General features: G+C 42.0%; 1 protein-coding gene and 1 pseudogene across 1 annotated transcript; both read left to right on the top strand.

Moving 5' to 3' along the window:
- On the top strand, positions 3,637–4,657 carry Obox4-ps32 (oocyte specific homeobox 4, pseudogene 32; annotated as a pseudogene).
- Obox3 (oocyte specific homeobox 3) lies at positions 7,068–21,539 on the top strand. Its single transcript, NM_145707.3, has 5 exons — positions 7,068–7,115; positions 7,384–7,456; positions 19,462–19,723; positions 19,850–20,049; positions 20,520–21,539. Exons 3-5 carry the CDS (start codon positions 19,507–19,509, stop codon positions 21,108–21,110), a joined length of 1,008 nt encoding a protein of 335 aa, NP_663753.3. The 5' UTR covers positions 7,068–7,115; positions 7,384–7,456; positions 19,462–19,506; the 3' UTR covers positions 21,111–21,539.
- Positions 21,540–24,426: the final 2,887 nt, after the last annotated feature.

The following is a 24,426-nucleotide window of genomic DNA, read 5'->3' as shown; positions in this document are numbered from 1 at the left end:
GATTTAAAAAAAAGCAGAAATGTAAATGCCACATATGTTGAAACTGAAGTATATGCTGTATTTAAGGGATTGTCAAAGATATGAAAAAAAGAAAAAGAGAAGAGAGCAGCATCATTGAGGTGAAATCTTCTGGGAAGTGTTTCCTGAGAGCACAGAGGCTGAGTTACAGAGGTAGCCATAGTTGTAACTTGTGCAGTGGCTGGACTTTGTAAGGCTTAAGAGTCACCCAGGTGGTACTGGTTTTGAAAGCATGAAGTGGTCATGAAGAGCAGCTGAGGCTCAGTACTGTGAGAGTCCATGGAATGCCATTGATGAAGGTTCAGCCTCAATTGCAATTGATGGCCCAGGACTTGAAGGGGTTATGCAAAGGAGTTGAGGCTTGGCACCAAGAAGAGAGCCTATGAAAGGCTACTGGAGAAGCCTAGTTGAAGTGAAAGACAGCAGTGTTTCGGGTATGCCTGTACCATGAGATGACTACGAAGAACAGCAGCAGAGGTGGAGTACAGGCATCTGGAGCATAGAAGACAAGGTATGTACAACAAAGTGCAGGGCTGGAGAAGTGACCCAAGCCCTTGGAGGAGCCTAGAAGAAAGAGAGTGGATCCCAGACATTGGACAGTTTTGGAGTTTGATTTTGCATTTGATTGTGACTGTGCCCTAATATTTTTATTTCCCCTCTGGAAGAAATTACTTTAATGGAGCCCACGGCTAAGAGACTTTTAACTGTAAAAAGACTGAAATTTAAAAGAGATTGATTATTTTAAAGAAATTGAAATTTTAAGAATTTGCAAAGACTGTGGGCCTTTTAAAGTTATTTAGATGTTTGGGATGAATAAGAAAGTAAGGGTTGAGGCTTAATAAATAATGTTGTGTTTGTGTGTCAAGTTGACAAGAGGTCAATTGTACTGATTGGGTTTATGTCAACTTGACAGAAGCTGGAGTTATCACAGAGAAAGGAGCTTCAGTTGAGGAAGTACCTCCATGAGATCCAGTTGTAAGGATCCTTGTGTGTGGTACCATCTCTGGGCTGGTAGTATTGGGTCCTATAAGAAAGCAAGCTGATCAAGCCAGGGGAAGCAATTCAGTAAAAAACATCTCTTCATTGCCTCTGCATCAGCTCATGCTTCCTGTCCTGCTGACCTCCTTTAGTCATGAACAGCAATGTAGAAATGTAAGCCGAGTAAACCCTTTCCTTCACAATTTGCTTCTTTGTGAAAATTGTGTTTGTGCAGGAATAGAAAATATGACCAAGACAGCCATCAACCTTGGTTCTATGTAAAGAATCAGTTTCTTTAGGATTCAGCCCCAGGAGAGCAAGAATGATGTTCTCTTACTCACCATCTTCCTCATAATCCTGCTCAGTAGGTGTTGTGTAAAAGAATGATTAAACTCTGGGTGATTCTAGTTACCCACACCTTTAATGCTAGCACTGTAGTAAGGTAAGGTAAATTAATGTGAGTGAGTGTAAGGCCTGGCTGCTCCACACAGTACATTTTAGTATACCTTGGTTTACAGTAAGAGACCTTGAGTCAAAATCAAACAAGAGAAAAGAAAGCAATTATGATTCAATCAATAAAATTAGGACTCTCTTGGGTGGGGCACAAATGTGAGTGGCTTCTGTTTGTACATCTAAAAGATTTGTGGGCAAGCCGGGCGTGGTGGCTCACACCTTTAATCCCAGCACTGGGGAGGCAGAGGCAGGTGGATTTCTGACTTCGAGGCCAGCCTGGTCTACAAAGTGAGTTCCAGCAGGACAGCCGGGGCTATACAGAGAAACCCTGTCTCGAAAAAGCCAGAAAAGGAAAAAAAAATTGTGGGCCTGCAAGGTCAGAGGATCCAAAGACTGGGCAGACCTTTGGCATTCTTTCGTGGACAATATATGTAAGCCCGGGTGTCAATGAATTTTAATCCAACAATATGGCGGCTCTGAGCAGATTCAAAGACAATCTATGTCCCTGTGATTTGTCTGGAATACAGATTGTCACACACGTTAATCATTCTGGCTGGAACTCTTGAGTTTTGTTCAGTTTTTCACTCCTTTCTTTGGAGTATCCTGGTTCAGCAGCACACCAGGCAGGGAGGATGAAACACAGGTGATTTTCACACCGTGCTTCTTTCCTTGGGATATGTGGAAGCTGATGCACACCAGGTGGGAAAGTATGATACAAAGTTCAGAATAGGTGGGTCAGCATGACTACGTGGCATTTCTAAAGTTAAAGATTGGTGTTGGGCTCCTGAGATCAGATGGAGAAGATGAAGCATTGAAAAGAAGAAAGACTCCTCTGTTTCGTGCTGAGGTTAGTAAGGCTGTATGGACGTAGTAGACCACAACTTTCCTAAGGTGGGAAGTACAACACTTTAGCACCTACATTTAATTGCAAACAATGACATTAAATTGAGGGGCAGAGAAAGTGATGAATTAAAGAAAAATTTGACAGAATGAGTCAGAGATAGGATGCATCAAACACTCATGAGTACAGCTACTTGAGAATATAGCAGAGAGAGGCAGTTGAGTGAGTTGAGTTAATTGAGAGTCAGTGCCCTGAGTGCAGGTCAGGTCAGTGGAGTTGAGTTTTTCTCTCTGTGAGTTCATTCAGTGCATATCAGCACAGGCACTTGAAGACAGAAAATAAGAAAGATGCAGAAGACTAGCACTAATTGACAGTTAGTTTGGGGACAAGCAGAGAAATTCAATGAGAACCTGACAGAAGATAGATTAAATAAGTCAGATTGCAAAGAAGGTTGAACCAAAACTGTTGAATCAAACCAGCAAGACAGGGTTCAGAAAGAGCTTTAAAATGTGAGTTATTCAGCAAAAAGACTCCAATATGGCACTTACATCAAAGGAAACAAAAGTTACATTTATATCCTGGCCATTGTCGTCGGGGTCAAACACAGAGAGGCATAATAACTTCCTGGTTATCTGGTGAGTTGGTCTTGTGAATAAAGTTTGTGTATGATGTGTAGGATTGGAGGGGTTACATTCATGAAAGAGAGAAGGCCCTTGTGGAGGAGATCCTTTGGTAGCATTCAGGAGATGGTTTGTGTGTGTTTGGAGATAGTGGTTTGTCAAAGGCCCAGCTTGATGGGTGTAGGGCCTTGAGAAAATACAGGAGAAGTTTGCAAGTTTTCAACATACAGAGATCCATAGGAGTTCAAGAATCATAGAGGACATGTGGAAAGTGCTGCTCAGACATCAGGGTGCTAGTTCAGTTACTACTATGCTTTGTGGACTTTTCATCAGTTCAACATGAGGCATTAGCCTCATATTATATAAGAAGTCTAGAGGAATTGATGTGGAGGCCTGAGTATAGAAGCTAGGGACTGTGGGGTCTTCTCTTATCTATTTTTATTTCTATGTTCTCCTGAGCATACTGGTCTCCCAATGGGAATTAATTTCCATGCAATGCTAAATCTGAAGTTCTCTCAGGCTTCCCTTTGCCACCTGATCCACAAATAATCAGAGGACATTCTAACTCCAAGTAACAAATCCTTTACGTTTCCAGTGAACCCAGACTGTGAAGCTTCTCAGGTTGCTTCAGGTCTACCAAAGTCAACAACTTCTCCTGACATCCCAAGTGTCTCTGGTGTCACAAGTCTCTTCCAAAGATTCAAGGAGGCAGAGGATAGACCTCACTGTATTCATTAAGAAAAAAGGTAGTCCTGGAAGAATATTTTAATATGCTCAAGTATCCATGCAAGGCACAACCAATGTCACTGGCTCAGATGTTGGATTGATTGACCACAAGATCAAGTTATGGCCTGTCTTATTTCTCCCCCCTCTAGTGAGGTAGACATTCCCCATCACCTAAGCACACACTTCCCTGACTGTCCATGTCCTTGCCCAGTTCCAAGTTGTAGAAGGGTTGTTAAGATGAATTCCGGGCTGGATTTCCATTGCCTTTAGTCTTGCAATGCAGAAATCTGGTACAGTTGTGAGGCATAGACAGTGGCTCCACAGTGTCTGGGAGGCATAAACCTCAGGGCACTCCTCCAAATTTCTGAGTCTTAAAAGACACATCGTTACACTGTGGCTTTCATGTCCAGGTCGTTCTGCTTCCTTGTTTCTTGGGTTCAGGAAACTTCCTGTTTTGCGATGAATTTTGTAAGGTTAAGGACAGATTCCAAAGACTGAACTACCTGTTTCCTCTGCCAGTGCAGTTTCTGCACACCCGATGCATTTGGACATCATCCGCTCTCTTATAATCTGTCCACTGATTACCTCTTCAGACTAGGAATCAAACTTCTCCCCATTGATCAAATCTTGAAAAAGAACTGCTTCAGGAAGGGCCATATTAGGGGGCAGCCACATAGCCAGAAGGGTAGAGAACTGTCTACAATGCAAGACCAACTATGTAGTGGCAGTTCTGGATTTCCCAAATTTTGTGTCCCCCTTCCTGTGTCAGCCAGTTCAGTTTTTATGTTTGAGAAACCACTGGGGTATCAGCACTCCTCCTCAACTCAGTTATTCAACTCTTGCCCCAAACTCAGAATCCACCTTCTCCATGTGTCAGAAACCAGCAGCTGTGAGCCCTCTTTCTGAACTCAGAACTTATAGTAATTCCTCAGACCAGGAATGCATCTTCTCCAACACTGGTCAAGGCTGTATGGAGCTCTATCTAAAGAATACAAGATGTAGGGCACAGAGGCAGCAGAAAAATGAATTGGGTCAGTTTTTTTTTTCACCTACATATCTACTGAAGCATGGTCATATTCTTCATGAACTGCCCCTTAAATATAACAGGGTGGTGTCCCTACATCACCCTGGCAAGAAACTGTCAACTGTGGAGAGATACACTTCAGTATCCCATCACATTTAAGAGATTTTTTCCTGTTGACTTCCTGCCTAGTTTGTTAGTTTTTAGGGATGGATTGCGTTGGCATGTAGTTATTGATTGTCAGAGAATATTTCCCTGTCATTCTCTCTCAACTGTAAGGATGGAGATACCAATATCACAGCAATAATATCCTTGCTGCTCTTCATAGTCAGTGGGAGCATATATCATTGGCATCCACATGGTTCCTTGAGAAAAAACAGAACAGGAATATGGCCCCCAGCAGGAGGAGAATGATGGAACCAGACAAGGCTCACAGAGCCAGGCAGGACCATTGACATGGACTTAGGTGAAATTATAGGCCACTCACATCAATATGGTCTTCCAGTAACAGCAGGCCTGCTGACCACAGCGTGGCTTAAAAATACAGCATAGACGACTGATATTTATTAGATACAGCACTTCTTCTTGGAGATAAGCATGGCCTTAACATTCTGTCTTTCTTCTTTCTTTTTCTGAGTATGGCGATTCCTAGTGTGTGCTAACACACTAGTTTTATTATCACCTACAGTCAATTAATAAGTTGAAGTAGTCTTCTATTGTGTTCTTTATACTTTATCCTTAAATCAATAATGCGATTTCTTTTGTGGTTTTTTGTTGTTGTTGTTGTTTCTTTGGAGACAGGGTTTCTCTGTGTAGCTCTGGCTGTTTTGGAACTCACTTTGTAGACCAGGCTGGCCTCGAACTCAGAAATCTGCCTGCCTCTGCCTCCCGAGATCAGGGATTGAAGGTGTGTGCCACCACACCTGGATTTTTTTTAACACAATAATACACGTCTCTCATACTTTACACTGTGTCACAACATCAAGAAAATTAAAATCTTGGGTACCAGTTCAGAGAAACCAGTTCAGTTCTCAATATTTCTGTTCTTTGTCTCTCCACTTTCAGAACATCCAGTGCAGCCTCTTCCACACTCTTCCAGACTTATGTGTTCATACATTCACAAATGCACATACTGCTTTCATACACTCAGTTGAGAAGACAGAATGCAGAAGCAGACATTTGTACAGTACAAAGAGTGGAGAAAGTTGGTTATGTTTTACCTTTAATCTCAGCATTCAGGAGAGAAAGGCAGGATCTGGGTGTGAGAGGATAAGGGGAGGGCAAAAGTGAATCATGATCTGGTGTAGGCAGTGGTTTGTGGGGGAGAGAGGAGAAAAGCCCTGAGGGCCAGCAGAATGAATGGAAATATGCAAACTCTGAGGGTGGGAGGTGGGGGACCTTGTAGAAAGTACAAAAGGCCTTGGAGGTGAGAGACTCTCAGGACTCAAGGGGCAGGATCTTAGATAAAATCTTCACCATTGGAGACAGGGAAGTCATGTAGTCCACCTCCAGTAGAAAGACAGGTCATACAGTGGAGGGATGGTATTGCTATCCCACAGTAAAAAACTCTCACCCAGAATTGTTTCTGTCTAACAAACAAACAAACAAACAAACAAAAATAAAAATAAAAAAAAAACAAAAAAACTGCAGGGACAAAAATGGAGAATGGACTGAGTAAGTGGAGTTCCAGTGACTGGCCCATCTTGGGATCCATGTCAAGAGGAGGCTCCAAGGCCTGACAATATTATTGATGCTATTGAGTGCTTATAGACAGCAGCTTAGCCTGGCTGTCTTCTGAGTGGCCCATCAGCAGTTGACTGAGACTGATGTATGTACTTACACCCAGGGATTGGACAGATGCCATGAAATCCTGTGGTTAAATTAGGGATATGTTCAATAATCAGAGGAGGAGGCCAACCCCATAGGATGAGAAGCAGTCTCACCTAACCCAGACCCCTGAGTTCTCTCAGACACTGAAAAACCAATCAGGGAGCATACATGGGCAGCCCTATGCCCCTGACACTTAAACAGCAGAGGACCTCATAGTGTAGCCTGAGTGGGAGAAGAGAAACCTAACCCAGGAAAGACCCAGGGTGTGGGGAGGCCTGGTTTAGAGGGCATCCTCCTGGAGTTGGGGGATGAGGAATGAGGTGAAGAATTGCAGGAGGGGGTACTGGGAAGAAAGCAGTGTTTTGACTGTGAAATAATAGAAGTAATGAAATATAAAATAAAAAGAAAGAAAGGATTACAAAGGAAAAAAAAAGGCATGGGCTTTACCACCAGAGGAGTATCAAAGGGTGTGTGAGAATTAAGGATTTGAATATTGTAAGTAGGTGGAGCCAACGTGTGGGAGGAGCATTGGATTCCAAGTTTGGAGAGATATATAAGGGCAGGTCTTCTGAGTAGAATTAAAACAGCCAGAGGATTTAGCAAGTTACAGCAACCGTCTGGATTCCTGGTGAGTTGGTGGGCTGAATGAAATATTTAAGGTTGCTGTGTGAAGGGGATATCATGGTGGAGCCTTGGTAACTTTTTGTAGTTTGTATGGGTTTTTGTTTGGTGACGTCTAAAATTTGCCCTGTGCATAGGCAGAAGATATTTAAAATTCGTAGATTTTTCAAGTCTATCCCGTACATATGAACAGTAAGGACCAGCAAAATGCCTGGATTGGGCAATCTATGAATGAACTTTTAAGAGACCTCTAGGTGCTCTATTCTTCATTTTAGGCAGAGGTCCAAGTCCTGGATTGTATAGAGAACCCGACATCAACCAATGGAGAGGCCTGCTTCTAGGACGAAGGTACTGTATGCATTCTCCAATTCATTTTCCTTTAAACATATATGCAGGACTAGAAAGAACTCACAATAGGATATTGAGAGACCTTGAGATCAATGGAAGCTCCAGATTGGCTAGATCAGGTATAGTGGTGGTATGCTGGCTCAAAAGTTTAACACTCAGGATGGTTTTTGGCTGAGCAGGCCCTTCTTCATCTAGAACGTGTAACCATATTGGTTTGTGGACCACACCTTTAACCCCAGGATTTAGGAACCAATGGCATGTAGATTTTTGTGATCAAGAGGCCTCACTTGTCTGTATAGTGAGATCCAGGAAGTCAGGGACATGTACATGGACCTTGCTCCAGTCTTAAAAAGAGAAAGATTGGAGAAATTAAGAGGTGACTGCAGTGAGCAGGAATGTGCATGTCCTCTGAGCAGCAGCATGAGAAGAGACCCATTTCTTGAAATGGTGACTAGAGAGTAAGGACAAAATTTTTCTGGATGGAGCCCAAGAGGGGAGTAAATCCCAAAGGATGGGACAGTTGTTTGTTACACACCTTTAATCCTAGCCCTGTGTGGGAAGGAACAGGCAGGTGAGTCCCTATGAGTCCTAGCTCAGACTTGTCTTCATTTTGACTTACACACAGCACAGTTCATACAGAGAAACTGTCTCAGAAGAAAAGAAGAGAAGAGAAAAAAAAGAAAAGCAAACAAAAAAATTTCTTTCACCTGGCCAGGTTTCCATTAGGTGTTAAGGTGTGGCTACAGACTGGGTGTGGCCACGAGGAGTGAATGTCTGCTGGATGTGAGAGGATGCAAGGTGGAGCTTGTAGGAGGGTCCTGTATAGGGAGATTCATTTAAGGCTATTTGACTTTATTGAAGTTCAATAACAGGGGGCATCTGGGTTAGGTGTTAAGAGTCTTCTGATGTCCAGGGTAATTAAATCATCAATGCTCTTGGATGGATGAGTGTGGAATGGGATCTATTGGATCTTGCCTGTTCCATGGCCCTTTATTATTTGTTTTGAGACAGATTGTCCAGTAGAAAGGAGGAGAATCTAGGACTCTCTCTCCTTTTTTTTACATTTATGATAATATTCCTTTTTTAAAAAAATAAATTTTATTTAATCTTTTTTTAACCTAGATTTTAGGCTAGATTTTATCCCCCTTCTGGTCCACCCACTGACTGTTCTGTATCCCATACCTTTTTTTCCTTCTCCAAAAGGATGTCCCCTATCCCCACCCCCTACCCTACAAGACCTTTCCACTCCCTGGGTCCTCCTGTCTCTTGAGGGTTAGGTGTATCTTCGCTGACTGTGTCCAGACCCGCAGTCTCCTGCTGAATATGTGTTGGTGGCCTCATATCGTCTGGTTATGCTGCCTTGTTGGTGGCCCTGTTTCTGAGAGATTTTTGGGGTTCAGGTTAGTTGAGACTGCTGGTCTTCCTATAGGGTTGTCCTCCTCCTCAGCTTCTTCCAGCTTTCCCCTAATTCAACCTCAGGGGTCAACAGCTTTTGTTAATTTGTGGGGTATAAATATCTTCATCTGACTCTTTCATCTGCTTGCTGGGTCTTTTTGGGAGGCAGACATGATAGGCATCCTTTTTTTAACACACCAAATTCTCAGTGATAGTGTCAGTCCTTGGTGCCTCTCCTTGAGCTGGATCCCAATTTGGGCCCTGTAACTGGATCCCCTTTTCCTCAGGCTCTTCTCCATTTTTGCTTCTCCAGTGTTCTCAGACAAGAACAAGTCTGTGTCAGCTGTGGAATGGCAACACCTTCCCTCACTTGATGCCCTATCTTTCTTCTGGAGGTGGGCTCTACAAGTTCCCCACTGTGGGGCATTTCATCTAAAGTCCCTCCATTTGACTCCTAAAGGTTTCTCACCTCCCAGGTCTCTGCTATTCTGGAGTGTCCCCCTACGTCCTACCTACCAAGCTTGCCTCTTTCCATTCTTTTGCTGGTCCTCAGGTTTTTAGTCCTGTTCCCCCAACCCAATACCTGATCATGTTCCCCTCTTCCCCTCTCTGTCTGCTTTCCCACAAAAGTCCACTCTCCCCCCTTTCAATGTTTCTTCTCCCTCCCAAGTGGAATTGAGTCATCCTCACTTTGGCCCTTTGGCTTGTTAAAATTTTTGAGTTTTGTGGATTGTATTCTGGGCATTCTCTACTTTTTTTGGCTAATATCAACATATTAGTGATTACATACCATGCATATCCTGTTGGATCTGAATTATGGCATTCTGGATGATATTTTTTAGTTCCTTCCTTTTTGTTTTGCCTGCAAAACTCAGGATGTCCTTGTTCTTAATACCTGAGTAGTATTTTATTGTGTAAATGGACCACATTTTCTGTATCCTTTCTTCTTTGTGGGGCATCTGGGTTGTTTCTAACATCTGACTATCACAAATAAGGTTTTCATGAAAATAGTGGAGCATGTGTCCATGTGTCGTGGTGGGGCATCTTTTAATTATATGTACAAGATTGGTATAGCTGGATCTTCAAGTAGATCTATTTCCAATTTTCTGAGGAATCTCCAGATTGATTTACCGAATGGTTGTACCAGTTTGCAATCCCAGCAGCAATTGAAGAGTGTTCCTCTCCACATGCTCTGCAACATGTGCTGTCACCTGAGTTTTTGACCTTACCTACTCTGATTGTATAAGGTGGATTCTCAGGGTCATTTTGATTTGCAATTCCATGATCACTAAGAATTTGAACATTTCTTTAAGTGTTTCTCAGTCATTTCAGATTCCTCTGTTGTGAATTGTTGGTTTAGTTCTATACCTCATTTTTGATTGGGTTGTTCAGTGTTTCTGGTGGTTAACTTCTTGAGTTCATTTATATTTTGGATATTAGACATCTATTGGATGTGGTGTCAGTGAAGTTTTTCCCCCAATTTGTAGGTTGCCAATTTGTCCTATTGACTATGTCCTTCGACTTACAGAAGATTTCCAGTTTCAAGAGGTCCCATTTACCAATTCTTGATCTTAGAGCCTGAGCCATTGGAGTTCTGTGTAGGAATTTTTTTCTTCTTCCAATGAGTTCAAGGCTTTCTCATTTTCTTTTCAATTAGATACAGTGTGTTTGGTTTTATGTGGAGGTGCTTTACCTACTTGGACTTGAGGTTTGTGCATGGTGACAAATATGTATATATTTTCCTTTTCCACATACAGACTGCCAGTTACTCCAGGATCATTTATTGAAGTTGCTTTCATTTTTCTCCATGTTTATTTTTGGGTTCTTTGTTAAAGATGAAGTGTCCATAAGTGTGTGGTTTCATTTCTGGGGCTTCAGTTCTATTCCATTGATCAACATGTATGGCTCTGTACCAATACTATGCTGTTTTTATCACTATTGCTCTGTAGTATAGCTTGAGGTCAGGGATGATGATTCCCCCAGAAGTTCTTTCATTTTTAAGAATTGTTTGAGAATTTCCCTGTCCATTTGTTTGAAGAATTGTGTTGGGATTTTGATGGGTAGTGAATTGAATCTATAGAATGCCTTTGGTAGGATAGCCCTTTTTACTCTGTTAATTCTTCCAATCCATAAGCATGGGAGATTTCTCCATTTTCTGAGATCTTCTTTGATTTTTTTCTTGAGAGACTTGAAATTATTGTCATACAAATCTTTCATGTGTTTGGTTACTTACTCCAAGATATTTTATATTATTTGTGTCTGATGTGAAGGGTGTTGATTCTCTAATTTCTTTCTCAGTCTGTTTATCATCAGCATAAAGGAAGGCTTATGATTTATTTCAATTAATTTCTTATCCAGTCACTTTAACTAAGTTTATCAGCTGTAGAAGTTCTCTGGTATTATTTTTGGGGTCATTCATGTATACTGTCACACCTTCTGCAAAGAGTGATACCTTTAATTCCTCTTTGCCAATTTTGTATCCTCTTTATCCATTTTGGTTGTCTTATTGTTCTAGCTAGAACTTTGAGTACCATATTGAATACATATTCAGAAGGTGTGCATCATTCTCTTGTTCCTGATTTTAGCGGAAGCACTTTCATGTATCTCTCCATTTAATTTGATATTGGTTATTGATTTGCAGTAAATTGCTTCTATTATATTTAGGAATGGGTCTTGAATTCCTGATCTGTCCAATAATTTTAACATGAAGGTGTGTTGTATTTTTTCAAATCTTTTTGGGTATCTAAAGAGCTTATCATCTGATTTTTTTTCTTTGAGTTTGTTTAAATAGTAGTATACATTAATGGATGTTTACATATTGAACCAACCTTACATCCCAGGGCTGAAGCCTACTTGTTCATGGTAAGTGAAGGTTTTGATGTGTTCTTGGATTGAGTTTACTAGAATTTTATTGAATAATTTTGCACAGTTATTCAGAAGCAAAATTGGTCTGAATGAAGTTCTTTTTTTTTAATGTGTGTCTTTGTGTGGTTTATGTATCAGAGTAATCAGCTTCCTAGAATGAGTTCTGTAGTATTCCTTCTATTTTATTTTATGGAATACTTTGAGGAATATTGTTATTAGTTCTTCTTTGAATGTCTGGTAGACTTCTGGGCTAAAGCCATCTGACCCTTGGCTTTTATTGGTTGGGAGATTTTAATGACTTCTTTTTTCTCCTTAGGGTTTGTGGGCCTGTCTAGTGGTTTACTTGCTCTTGATTTAACTTTGAAATGTGGTATTTGTCTAGAAAACTATCCATTTCATCTAGATTTTCCAGTTTTGTTGAGTATGGTCATTTGTAGTAGGATCTGATGACTTTTTGAATTTCCTCAGTTTCTGTTGTTATGTCTCCCTTTTCATTTCTGATTTTGTTAATTTGAAAACTGTCCCTGTGCCCTTTGTTAGTTTTGCTAGGGGTTTACCTATCTGGTCTATTCTCTCAAACAACCAGCTTTTTTTTTTTTAAGATTCTTTGAATCCTTCTCTTTGTTTCTCTTTATTTGATTTCCACCGTGTTTGTGACTTTTTCCTAGAGCTCTCAGCTGTGCTTTTAGGTTGCTGGTGTAGGATCTCTCCAGTTTCTTTTCCAGGGCACTTAGCATTATGAATTTTCCTCTTAGTACTGTTTCCATTGTGTTCCATAATTTGGGTATTGTGTCTCATCATTTTCTTTTTCTTTTTCTTCTTTTCTCTTTCTTTCTTTCTTTCTTTCTTTCTTTCTTTCTTTCTTTCTTTCTTTCTTTCTTTCTTTCTTTCTTTCTTTCTTTTTGAGTCAGGGTTTCTCTGTGTCGCTCTGGCTGTCCTGGAACTCACTTTGTAGACCAGGCTGGCCTTCAACTCAGAAATCTGCCTGCCACTGCCTCCCATGTGCTGGGATTAATGGCATGGTCCACCACCACTGGCTCCATCATTTTCATTGAATTCTTTGAAGTCTGTAACTTCTTCCTTCCTTCATGCCTGCCTTCTCTTTCCTTCCTTCCTTCCTTCCTTCCTGCCTGCCTGCCTGCCTGCCTTCCTTCCTGCCTTCCTGCCTTCCTGCCTGCCTTCCTGCCTTCCTGCCTTCCTGCCTTCCTGCCTTCCTGCCTTCCTGCCTTCCTGCCTTCCTGCCTGCCTGCCTTCCTGCCTGCCTGCCTTCCTGCCTTCCTGCCTTCCTGCCTTCCTGCCTTCCTGCCTTCCTGCCTTCCTCTCTCTCCCTCTCTCTTCCTTTCTTTTTTCTCTCTCCCCTGACTTTATTATCACTGAGTAGAAACTTGTTCAGTTTCCATGTATATGTGGGATTTCTGCTGTTTTTGTTGTTATTGAAGAACAGTCTTTTGGTTGATGATCTGATAGGATGCATAGAATTATTTCAATCTTTTTGTATTGGTTGAAACTTGTTTTTTTTTTTTTAGTGTGATATAGTGATTATAAAGTCAGGGGAGAAAGAAAAAAGAAAGGAAGAGAAAAGGAGAGAGAGGGAGAGAGGAAGGCGGGAAGGCAGGAAGGCAGGAAGGCAAGAAGGGAGGAAGTCAGGAAGTCAGGAAGTCAGGAAGTCAGGAAGTCAGGAAGGCAGGAAGGCAGGAAGGCAGGAAGGCAGGAAGGCAGGCAGGCAGGCAGGCAGGCAGGCAGGCAAGAAGGCAGAAAGGCAGGAAGGCAGGCAGGCAGGCAGGCAAGAAGGCAGGAAGGCAGACAGGCAGGCAGGCAGGCAGGCAGGCAGGAAGGCAGGAAGGCAGGCAGGCAGGCAGGCAGGCAGGAAGGCAGGAAGGCAGGAAGGCAGGCAGGCAGGAAGGCAGGCAGGCAGGCAGGCAGGCAGGCAGGCAGGCAGGCAGGCAGGCAGGCAGGCAGGAAGGCAGGCAGGAAGGCAGGCAGGCAGGCAGGCAGGCAGGCAGGCAGGCAGGCAGGCAGGCAGGCAGGAAGGCAGGAAGGCAGGCAGGCAGGCAGGAAGGCAGGCAGGAAGGCAGGCAGGCAGGCAAGAAGTCAGGAAGGCAGGAAAGCAGGCAGGCAGGCAGGCAGGCAAGAAGGCAGGAAGGCAGGAAGGCAGACAGGCAGGAAGGCAGACAGGCAAGCAGGCAGGCAGGCAGGAAGGCAGGAAGGCAGGCAGGCAAGCAGGAAGGCAGGAAGGCAGGAAGGCAGGAAGGCAGGCAGGCAGGCAGGCAGGCAGGCAGGCAGGAAGGAAGGAAGGAAGGAAGGAAGGAAAAAGAAGGCAGGCATGAAGGAAGAAGTTACAGACTTCAAAGAATTCAATGAAAATGATGGAGCCATTGGTGCTGGGCCACGCCATTAATCCCAACACTTGGGAGGCAGTGGCAGGCAGATTTCTGAGTTGAAGGCCAGCCTGGTCTACAAACTGTGTTCCAGGACGGCCAGAGCGACACAGAGAAACCCTGACTCAAAAAAAAAAAAAAGAAAAGAAAAGAAAAGAAAAGAATGAAAGAAAGAAAGAAAGAAAGAAAAGGAAAAAAGAAAAAGAAAAAGAAAAAAATCCCCCTCAAAATCCCAACCCAGGGCTGGTAAGATGGCTCAGTGGGTAAGAGCACCCGAGTGTTCTTCCGAAGGTCCAGAGTTCAAATCCCAGCAACCACATGGTGGCTCACAACCATCCGTAACAAGATCTGACTCTCTCTTATGGAGTGTCTGAAGAAAGCTACAGTGTATTTACATATAATAATAAATAAATCTTAAAAAAAATCCCAACCCAATTCTTGAAACACATGGACAGGGAAAATCTCAAATTCATTTGGAAAAGGAAAAAAAAAAACCTAAGAATAGTGAAAATAGTTCTTAAAAATAAAAGAACTTCTGGGGGAATCATCATCCCTGACCTCAAGCTATACTACAGAGCAATAGTGATAAAAACTGCATGGTATTGGTACAGAGCCATATATGTTGATCAATGGAATAGAATTGAAGACCCAGAAATGGAACCACACACTTATGGACACTTAATCTTCAACAAAGAACCCAAAAATGTACAAGGAGAAAAATGAAAGCAATTTCAATAAATGATCCTGGACTAACTGGCAGGCTGAATGTGGAAAAAGGAAAATAGATACATATTTGTCACCATGCACAGACCTCAAGTCCAAGTAGATCAAGCACCTCCACATAAAATCAAACACACTGTATCTAATAGAAAAGAAAGTGAGAAAGTCTTGAACTCATTGGCACAGGAGAAAATTTCCTACACAGAACTCCAATGGCTCAGGCTCTAAGATCAAGAATTGATAAATGGGACCTCTTGAAACTGGAAATCTTCTGTAAGACAAAGGACATAGTCAATAAGACAAATCGGCAACCTACAAATTGGGGGGAAAAATCTTCACTAACACCACATTCAATAGACGGCTATTATCCAAAATACAAAAGAACTCAAAATATAAAAGAACTCAAGAATCTAACCACCAGAAAAACTGAACAACCCAATCAAAAATGAGGTATAGAACTAAACCGAGAATTCACAACAGAGGAATCTGGAATGACTGAGAAATACTTAAAGAAATGTTCACATTCTTAGTGATCAGGGAATTGCAAATCAAAATGACCCTGAGATTCCACCTTACACAATCAGAGTGGGTAAGGTCAAAAACTCAGGTGACAGCACATGTTGCAGAGGATGTGAAGAGGAACACTCTTCAATTGCTGCTGGGATTGCAAACTGGTACAACCATTCGGTAAATCAATCTGGAGATTCCTCAGAAAATTGGAAATAGATCTACTTGAAGATCCAGCTATACCAATCTTGTACATATACTTAAAAGATGCCCCACCATGGCACAGGGACACATGCTCCACTATGTTCATGAAAGCCTTATTTGTGATAGTCAGATGTTAGAAACAACCCAGATGTCCCAAAATAGAAGAAAGCATACAGAAAATGTGGTCCATTTACACAATAAAATACTACTCAGCTATTAAGGACAAGGACATCCTGAGTTTTGCAGGCAAAACAAAAAGGAAGGAACTAAAAAAATATCATCCAGAATGCCATAATTCAGATCCAACAGGGTATGCATGGTATGTAATCACTAATATGTGGATATTAGCCAAAAAAGTAGAGAATGCCTAGAATACAATCCACAAAACTCAAAAATTTTAACAAGCCAAAGGGCCAAAGTGAGGATGACTCAATTCCACTTGGGAGGGAGAAGAAACATTCACAGGAGGGGGGAAGGGTGGACCTTGGTGGGAAAGGGGACAGAGAGGGAAAGAGGGGAACATGATCAGGTATTGGGTTGGGGGAACAGGACTGAAACACTGAGCACCAGCAAAAGAATGGAAAGAGGCAAGCTTGGTAGGTAGGAGTTAGGGGGACACTCCAGAATAGCAGAGACCTGGGAGGTGAGAAACTCTTAGGACTCAAATGGAGGGACTTTAGATGAAATACCCTACAATGGGGAACTTGTAGAGCCCACCTCCAGCAGAAAGATAGGGCATCAAATGAGGGACGGTGTTGCCATTCCACAGCTGACACAGAATTGTTCTTGTCTGAGAAAACTGGAGAAGCAAAAATGGAGAAGAGCCTGAGGAAAAGGGGATCCAGTTACAGGGCCCAAATTGGGATCCAGCTCAAGGAGAGGCACAAAGGACTGACACTATTACTGAGAATATAGTGTGTTAAAAAGGAGGCCTATCATGACTGCACCCCAAAAGACCCAGCAAGCAGATGAAAGAGTCAGATGAAGATATTTATACCCCACAAATTGACAAAAGCTGCTGACCCCTGAGGGTCACACTATATCACACTATATCACAATAACAGTCTTTTGGTTGATGATATGATAGGATACATAGAATTATTTCAATCTTTTTGTATTGGTTGAAACTTGTTTTGTGACCAAGTATGTGGTCAGTTTTGGAGAAGGTACCATTAGGTGCTGAGAAGAATGTGTATTCTTTTGTTTTAGGATGAAATGTGCTATAGAAATCTGTCAAATTCATTTGGTTCATAACCTCTCTTAGTTTCACTGTGTCTATTTAGTTTCTGTTTCAATGACTTATCCATTGGTGAGAGCGGGGTGTTGAAGTGTCCCACTATTATTGTGTGGGGTTCAATGTGTGTTTTGAGCTTTTGCAAAGTTTCTTTCTATCAATGAGGATGTGATTTCCTATGGGGCATATATGTTCATATTGAGACTTTCACTTCGTGGATTTTTCCTTTGATGAATAGAAGTGTCCTTTCTCATCTTTCTTGATAATTTTGGTTGAAAGTCTATTTCATTGGCTATTAGAATGGCAATGCCAACTTGTTTCTTGGGACCATTTGCTTGGAAGAACTTTTTCCAGCCTTTTCGTTTGAGGTAATGACTGTATTTGTTATTGATGTAGGTTTCTTGAATGCAAGGAAATGTTGGATCTTGTTCTCATATCCAGTCTGTTAGCTTTATGTTCCTTATAGGTGAGTTTAGTTCATTAATATTGAAAAATATTAAAGACAGATGATTGGTAGTTCCTGTTATGTTTGGTTTTTGTAGCTGGCATTATGTGCATGAGGTTCTCTCCTTTTGGCTTTTTAAAAAGATGATTATTATCTTGTTTTTTTCCCTTTGGTGTATGTACCCTCCTTGTGCTGGAGTTTTCCTTCTAGAATCCTCTGTAGGGCTCGATTGGTAGATAGATATTGTCAGAATTTTGTTTTGTCTTGGAGTATTTTGGTTTCATCATGTATGCTGATTGAGAGTTTTGCTGGATATGGTAGCATGGGCTGGCATTTCTGTTTTCTTAGAGTGTACATGACCTCTGTCCAGGCTCTTCTGGCTTTTAGTGTTTCTGTTGAGAATTCTGGTGTAATTCTGATAGGTCTGCCTTTGTATGCTACTTGGCTCTTTTATTGTGAGTAGAGGAATTTCATTTGTGGTTTCATCTGTTTGGTTTTTTTCCTCGTTTCCTGTATGCTTATGGGCATCTCTTTATTTAGTTTAGGGAAGTTTTCTTCTATAAGTTTGTTGAGGATGTTTGCTGGCCATTGGAGTTGGGATTCTTCAGTCTCTTCTCTACCTATTATTCCTAGGTTTTGTCTTTTCATTGTGTCCTGGGTTTCCTGGATGTTTTGGGTTAGGATATTTTCATGTTTTGAATTTTCATTGACAGTTGTGTCAATCTCTTCTATGGTATCTTTTACACCTGAATTTCTCTCTTCTATCTCTTGTATTCTGTTGCTTATGCTTACATCTCTAATTCTTGACCTCTTTCCTAGGTTTTTCATTTCAAGGGTTGCCTCAATTTGTGTTTTCATTATTGTCTGTACTTCCACTTTTAGGTCTTTAACAGCTTTAATCAATTTTTTCACCTGTTGGCATGTGTTTTCCCATATATCTCATGGGATTTATTGTTTCTTCATTAAGTGCTTCTACCTGTTTACCTGTGCTTTCCTGTATTTCTTTCAGTGAGTAATTTATATCCTCCTTAATGGAATCTATTATCTTCATGAGATAGGATTTTAGGACAGAGTCCTGATTTTCGGATATATTGGCATATCCAGGGCTTGCTCTTATGGGAGAACTGGGTTCTTTCTGATGATGCCAATGTATACTGGATTCTGTTTCATATGACCTTGCACTTGGCTCTTGACATATGGTTATTCCTAGTGTTTGCTGGCCTGGTTGCCTCTGTCCGGATGGAGCCTGCCTCTTTTGTCCCTGGCCTGCTTCAGGTCACCTGGTAGGCCAGTGGCATTGACTGCAGCAAATGTCCTGTGGTGCCTTCTGACTGTGGGGTCTTCAGAGGGACATGCACACTGGTGACTTGTTGCCCTGGCTGCAGTTGTCTTTTTGGATGCCTTTGAACTGTGGGATTTTCAGAGGGACAGAGAATCTTCTGATATGTTGCCCTGGCTGCAGGAGATCTACTAGGAGGCATTCAGACTGTTGGTTCTTCAGAGGATTAGTCAAGGTGTTGCCCTGCCTGTAGCTGTTCTTTCTCCAGGGAGGCCTAAGTATTGTGAGTTCTGTTTCCCTGTGTGAAGCAGAACTTTAGGGAGGCTTTCAGAAGTTTGATACATTTCCTGATGATCTTCTGGGAAGTCTTCAGACTTTGGTGTCAGTTGTCCAGTTGCCTTGTTTGTAGAAGAACTCCTGGCATTTGATTAGTCCATTGGTGTCAGTGGCAGGGTGTGAGCACAATGCCTGGGATTACTTCAGGCTGTGTTTGTTCAGGGGTGGGTTGCAGACGAGCTGGTTATCAGTTGTTTTGTGTGCAGTTGAACTTCTGAGATGTCTTTAGGCTGTGGTGTCTTCAGTAGAGCAGACAAGATGATGAGCAGTTACCCGGCATGCACAGGAACTCTTGGGATGCCTTCAGGCTGTGTTTTTTCATGGAAGGGGCAGACTAGCTGGTAGTCTGCCTTAGCAGAAGTTGCCAGCCAGAAGGGCAGGATCTAGGACATTTAAACATAGAGGGAGAACATCCAATTGCCAGCCCATCTCGACTGAACATCTCTTATCAATACTGGTGCTAAATGCATATTTATTGTAATACTGAAAATACTTTTAAGATTGGGAAACAGAGGCAGTTGTTCAGAAAGAATGAGGGTCCTGATGGATTCCTGCTCTAAAATGTCCACAACAAATGCTGGGTAGGTGTGATGGGTAAATGGGTGCTCTCTGGAGCTTTTCTATTGTGTTTCCTTTTACCAGGTTCTCCAGTACAGGAACATACTCCAATAAGTTCTGAACACACACATGGCCGAAGGCCCCTCCTTGCATCCAAAACTCCAAGTGGCTTCGAATATACCCATAGAACTCAGTTCCCAAATACCTCAAGACCCTGCAAGGAACTTAGCTTTTCAAATGTGTCAGAATCCCCTAATGACTCCAGGAAGTACAATGCAATCAAGACTTTCAGTCCCTGAAAGGAACCTACTTCAGCAAGAGTCTCAAGGACCAACAAGACAATCAGGTATCCAAATGCAACCAGGTGCTTTAATGGGCCCTGGTTTACCAACTCTGAGAAGACTCTCGGGGCATCCAAGTCATTAGATACCTTCAAGATCCTCAGTGAAATCTTGTTTTCATCTTCCCATAGGTCGTATGCCACTGTCAGATAGATATGTTAACAAACAAACTGGCCCTATGGCTTTAAGAAAGTTTCGAAAAGAACGCACTGTGTACTCCAAAGAACAGCAGTGCCTGCTGCAAAAACATTTTGATGAGTTCCAGTACCCAAACGAGAAGAAAATTGTGGAGCTGGCACTATCAGTTGGTGTTACAAAGAGGGAGATCAAGGTTAGCTTCTCTCTTTTTCCTCAGTCCAACAGCAACAATCTCTGCTTTCTCATTAGGAACTTGTATTGTGTGCTTCTGAAAGGCATAGGGGAGAGTGGACAAATATAGGTGGTGGATATTGATGTATCCATTGCTGGGCCTCACATTCTCCTGTAACCAGGTACCAGTATCAAAGAACATTATTCCCATGTAGGGTCTCAGTGACCTAGATATCAGATATCCTACTAAAACACAGGGCATACTAGCTCAATATCCCCGTTTTTTTTTTTGTTTGTTTTTTTTTTTTTTTTTTTTTTTTGATGTCTGTTCATACACAGTCTACCTTACTACAATCTCCTAGGGATCTTGAGTCTATGCTTTCTGTTGCTGACTTGTGAAGTATTGTTATAGAAACTCTGATTCAAAAGTTTCACCTTGTGGTCCAGTTGGGGGCAAAGAGGTATTCTTTTGATGTTTGCTTTGTTTTTCAGATCTGGTTCAAGAACAACCGAGCTAAGTACAGGCGGATGAAGCTCCAGAATATAAAACAAGCACTGCCAGAGACAAATGAAAGCTCTAAAGCGGTTTCTGAGTCAACCCATTTTCCTGGTTCCATACCTGTTGTTGACTCGGACAATGGAGAGTCCATGTGTTCAGGCACATTTGGTGAGGATTCCATTCCCAAACTCAACTGCAGCCAGGAATCTTCCCTGCATTGTTTTCAGGCCTGTGATGGGGACATGTGTTGTCCGCAAGAATACCAAGAATACCAAGAATACCTGCTTCATGGCCATGCCCCTGTTACAGCTTGGAACTCTGGTCAATCAGCAGCATTTGAATCTCAAACTGACTTAGCAGTAGCTGAAGTTCCAGTCGGCCTGGCATATGCCGCCCAAGCCCCAGAGGATGCTCACAATTCAGGTCCATGTGAAGATGAGCTCTGGCAAAGGATCCTTGAAGACTTGGACACATCAGATGACTGGCTTACTCTGAGAAACCTCTCCACTCCAGTTTACACCACTGAGGTCCTTGACCAGTCCAAGCCTTACAGCCATGAAGAAGTGTGTTATACACACCTTTAGTGTCAGTATTTGGAGAAAATTTTATTTTACTTTTTTATTGGGTATTTATTTCATTTACATTTCCAATGCTATCCCAAAAGACCCCCCTACCCTCCCCCCTTCCCTTCCCACTTCTTGGCCCTGGCATTCCCCTGTACTGAGGCAGATAAAGTTTGCACGACCAATGAGTGTAATCACTTTGAGAGCACATAATTCGGAGTCCATTGGTAGAAAATGATACTTTGTTTAGTATATATTTGGGGTGGCTGTGGATTCATGCAATATAGGGACTCGCTATCAAGTCTAACTCCAGTTATATGATTACCTACGCCCTCTCCTTGCTTCAGAGGTCACTACATGCAACAGGAACCCTCATATACATGCAGAACTTGCAATCATATGATAGAAAAGCAATACATCTGATAAATAAATACTGTGAGCCAACTCCCCACAGAACTATATCTCATTTCTTATGTACAAAATAGTTTTGTTTATTTTGAGCACTAATAGCTATTATGTGTGAATAGAGGTAAGAGGAAAATTGGCAGGGATTATTATTCTCTTTCATCCTTGTTAGTCTCAAGGCTGGAACACAAGGTCAGGCATTGTAGGAACATGCTTGTCCACAAGAGTCGAGCCACCTACAGGGCCCTTCTGCACTGCTGCTTTTTACTTTGATAATGGGTCTCACTGACCTGCCAAGCCTGCCTCGATTTGCCTTCTGGCTTCCTCAGCCTGGAGTGGCTGGCCTTCTAGATCTGAACACCCACCTGATATTTGAGGAATAACCCCATTATTTCTTTTTTAGAAATTTTCTTCCTTTTCCCTTTATTTATATATTTATTTACACTCCAGCTTTTATTCCCCCCAGCCCCCATGCACCCTCTGACTGTTTCACATCCCATAGCTCCTCCTCACCCCACAGTCTCCACAATGATGTCCCCACCACTCACCCTGGATCCATCCAGACCTCTAAACTCCCTGGGACCTCCAGTCTCTTGAGGATTATGTTCATCTTCTCTGAACCTAGACTCAGCAGTAACCTCTGCTGCATATATGTTGGGAGCTTCATATAAGCTGGTGTAACCTGCCTGATTGGTGGTCCAGTGCTTGAGAGATCTTGGAGGTCCAGGTTAATTGAGATTGCTGGTCCTCCTACAGGTTCTCACTTCTCAGTTTCTTCCAGCTTTTCCCTAATTCAACCACAGGGGTCAGCAGCTTCTGTCCATTGGTTGGGTGCAAATATCTGTATCTGACTCTTTCAGTTGCTTGTTGGATCTTTTGGAGGGCAGTCATGATAGGTCCTTTTGTGTGAGTGCTCCATAGCCTCATTAATCCTGTCAGGCCTTGGGGCCTCCCCTTGATCTGTAGCCTACTTTGGGCCTGTTGCTGAACCTTCTTTTCCTCAGTCTCCTCTTCATTTCCATCTGTGAAATTCTGCTTAGGGGGAGATCAGCCTGTCTCTCACTCTCTCTTACTGCGGCATAGTTTGCAGTGCTCCCAGGAGATCTGCTACACCCCAGGCACACAGGAGGAAGGCTCCAAACAGAGACATCTAGAAATTCCAAACTTATCGGGCACAATGAAAGTAGTGCCAAGGGAAAAAGCCATAGCTCCTAGTTCCCTTGTAAGGAAACTGTAGAGATCCTACCAACTCCACTATTTCTTTAGTACCTGTGCTAGGTTTCTCCCCACCAGCAGTGCATAAATGTTCCTCCTTGCTGACAACTTCTCCATCATTTATTTTCATTGGTTTTTATTGATCTTTGCCATTCTGACAAGGTAAGATAAACTGTCATTTAGTTATAATTTGCTTTGTTTTGATTGCTAAATATGGTGTAGTTTGCTTGTTTGTTATTTTGGTACGATGCCTTTCTATTAAAAGTCCCGGAGGTACTGGACCTCTTTTGGTAAGTCAGGTTGGAATGAATTTCACAATGGTCTTCCTGTCCATATCTCCTAAGACCTAGGATAAATGCTATGTTTTTAACAATCCCGGCATGTTTAACATTTATTAAAGTGTTTCTCTGGGATTTTGTTTATCTTTTAATAATTTCCCTTTAGTTCTATACATTTTAAAAATCTGATTACTGGTTTTCTTGGTTTTGCTTTATTTATTGTTGTTTTGTTGTTTGTTTTGGGACAGGGTTTTTCCTGTATGAGCCATAGCTCTTCTGGCCTTTCCCTTTTTAGATCAGCCTGAGCTTGCCTTCTGAATGCTGGGATTAAAGGCATGCACCATCAGGCATGGGTTGCTTAGGTTTGAAACTTAGTTTGTCTTTGTACCCCTGGCTTTTCTAGGCATTTTAATTAGATCAGGATGGCTTGGAACTCATAGAGATCTACTTGCCTCTGCCTCCACACATACTATGATGGCTACTTGTTCTTAGTCCCCATTTTAAAAGATGTTTTGTATATTCTAATCATTACCCCTCTGCTATTGTTGTATCAGCTAGTAAAAACCCTGAAGAGACCACCAGGAATCACAACCTGCTGTAATTGCATGAGAGTCTTTATTCCAGCTCAAGCTTGGGCCACCAACCTTCCTGAGTGAACCCCCAGGTCTAAGTGAAAGCATTTTATAAAGGAAAGAAAAACCACAGGCTGGGTTTGCAAGCCTTGGCATTATATGAGAGGGTAAAGGAAGGACATCCTTCAAATCTGATAATGTTGGTCAGATATTGAGACAGAACCGTGCAGCTGGAAAGAAACCTTTCTGACCTGGAAAAAGAAACTTGTGCTATCAGAGGCTGGTGTATTTTTACAACTGACCACAGCTGTATGGGAGCACTTCCTTGCCCTTCTCTCATGGTTAATTAGTGGGGCATTTATGGTTTTTTTTTGACAGTTACTGTGGTGTTTATTCAAATAATAAATTCTTTTTTATTAGGTATTTTCTTCATTTACATTTCTAATACTACCTCAGAAGTCCCCCAAACCCGCCCTCCCTGATCCCCTCCCGCCCCCACTCCCACTTCTTGGCCCAGGCGTTCCCCTGTACTTAGGCATATAAAGTTTGCAAGACATTTCATAAAAACAGACACATTTATCAGTTAGATTAAACTTAATACATGCACATAAATACATGCATATATCAATTCCTTATTTTTTGATGAACAAGATAACAATTCACACCTAGTGAGTAGACATCACCATGTGCTTTTCAGACTAGATATCTCCATGTAGAATAATAAAAGTAGATCCATAGTTATCACCCTGCATGAAACTCAAGTCCATGTGGATTATAGATTATTTCTCTTAGCTTGTTAGGTCAAAGTTTCATATGGTAGCTCTTGTTTTATCTTCTATACTTTACTGTTTTTCAATGTTACCTCTT

The sequence above is a fragment of the Mus musculus genome, chromosome 7, assembly GCF_000001635.26.
Source record: "Mus musculus strain C57BL/6J chromosome 7, GRCm38.p6 C57BL/6J".
NCBI lineage: Eukaryota > Metazoa > Chordata > Mammalia > Rodentia > Muridae > Mus > Mus musculus.
The sequence above is the reverse complement of the archived record's forward strand: the minus strand, read 5'-3'. Positions and strand labels throughout refer to the sequence as shown.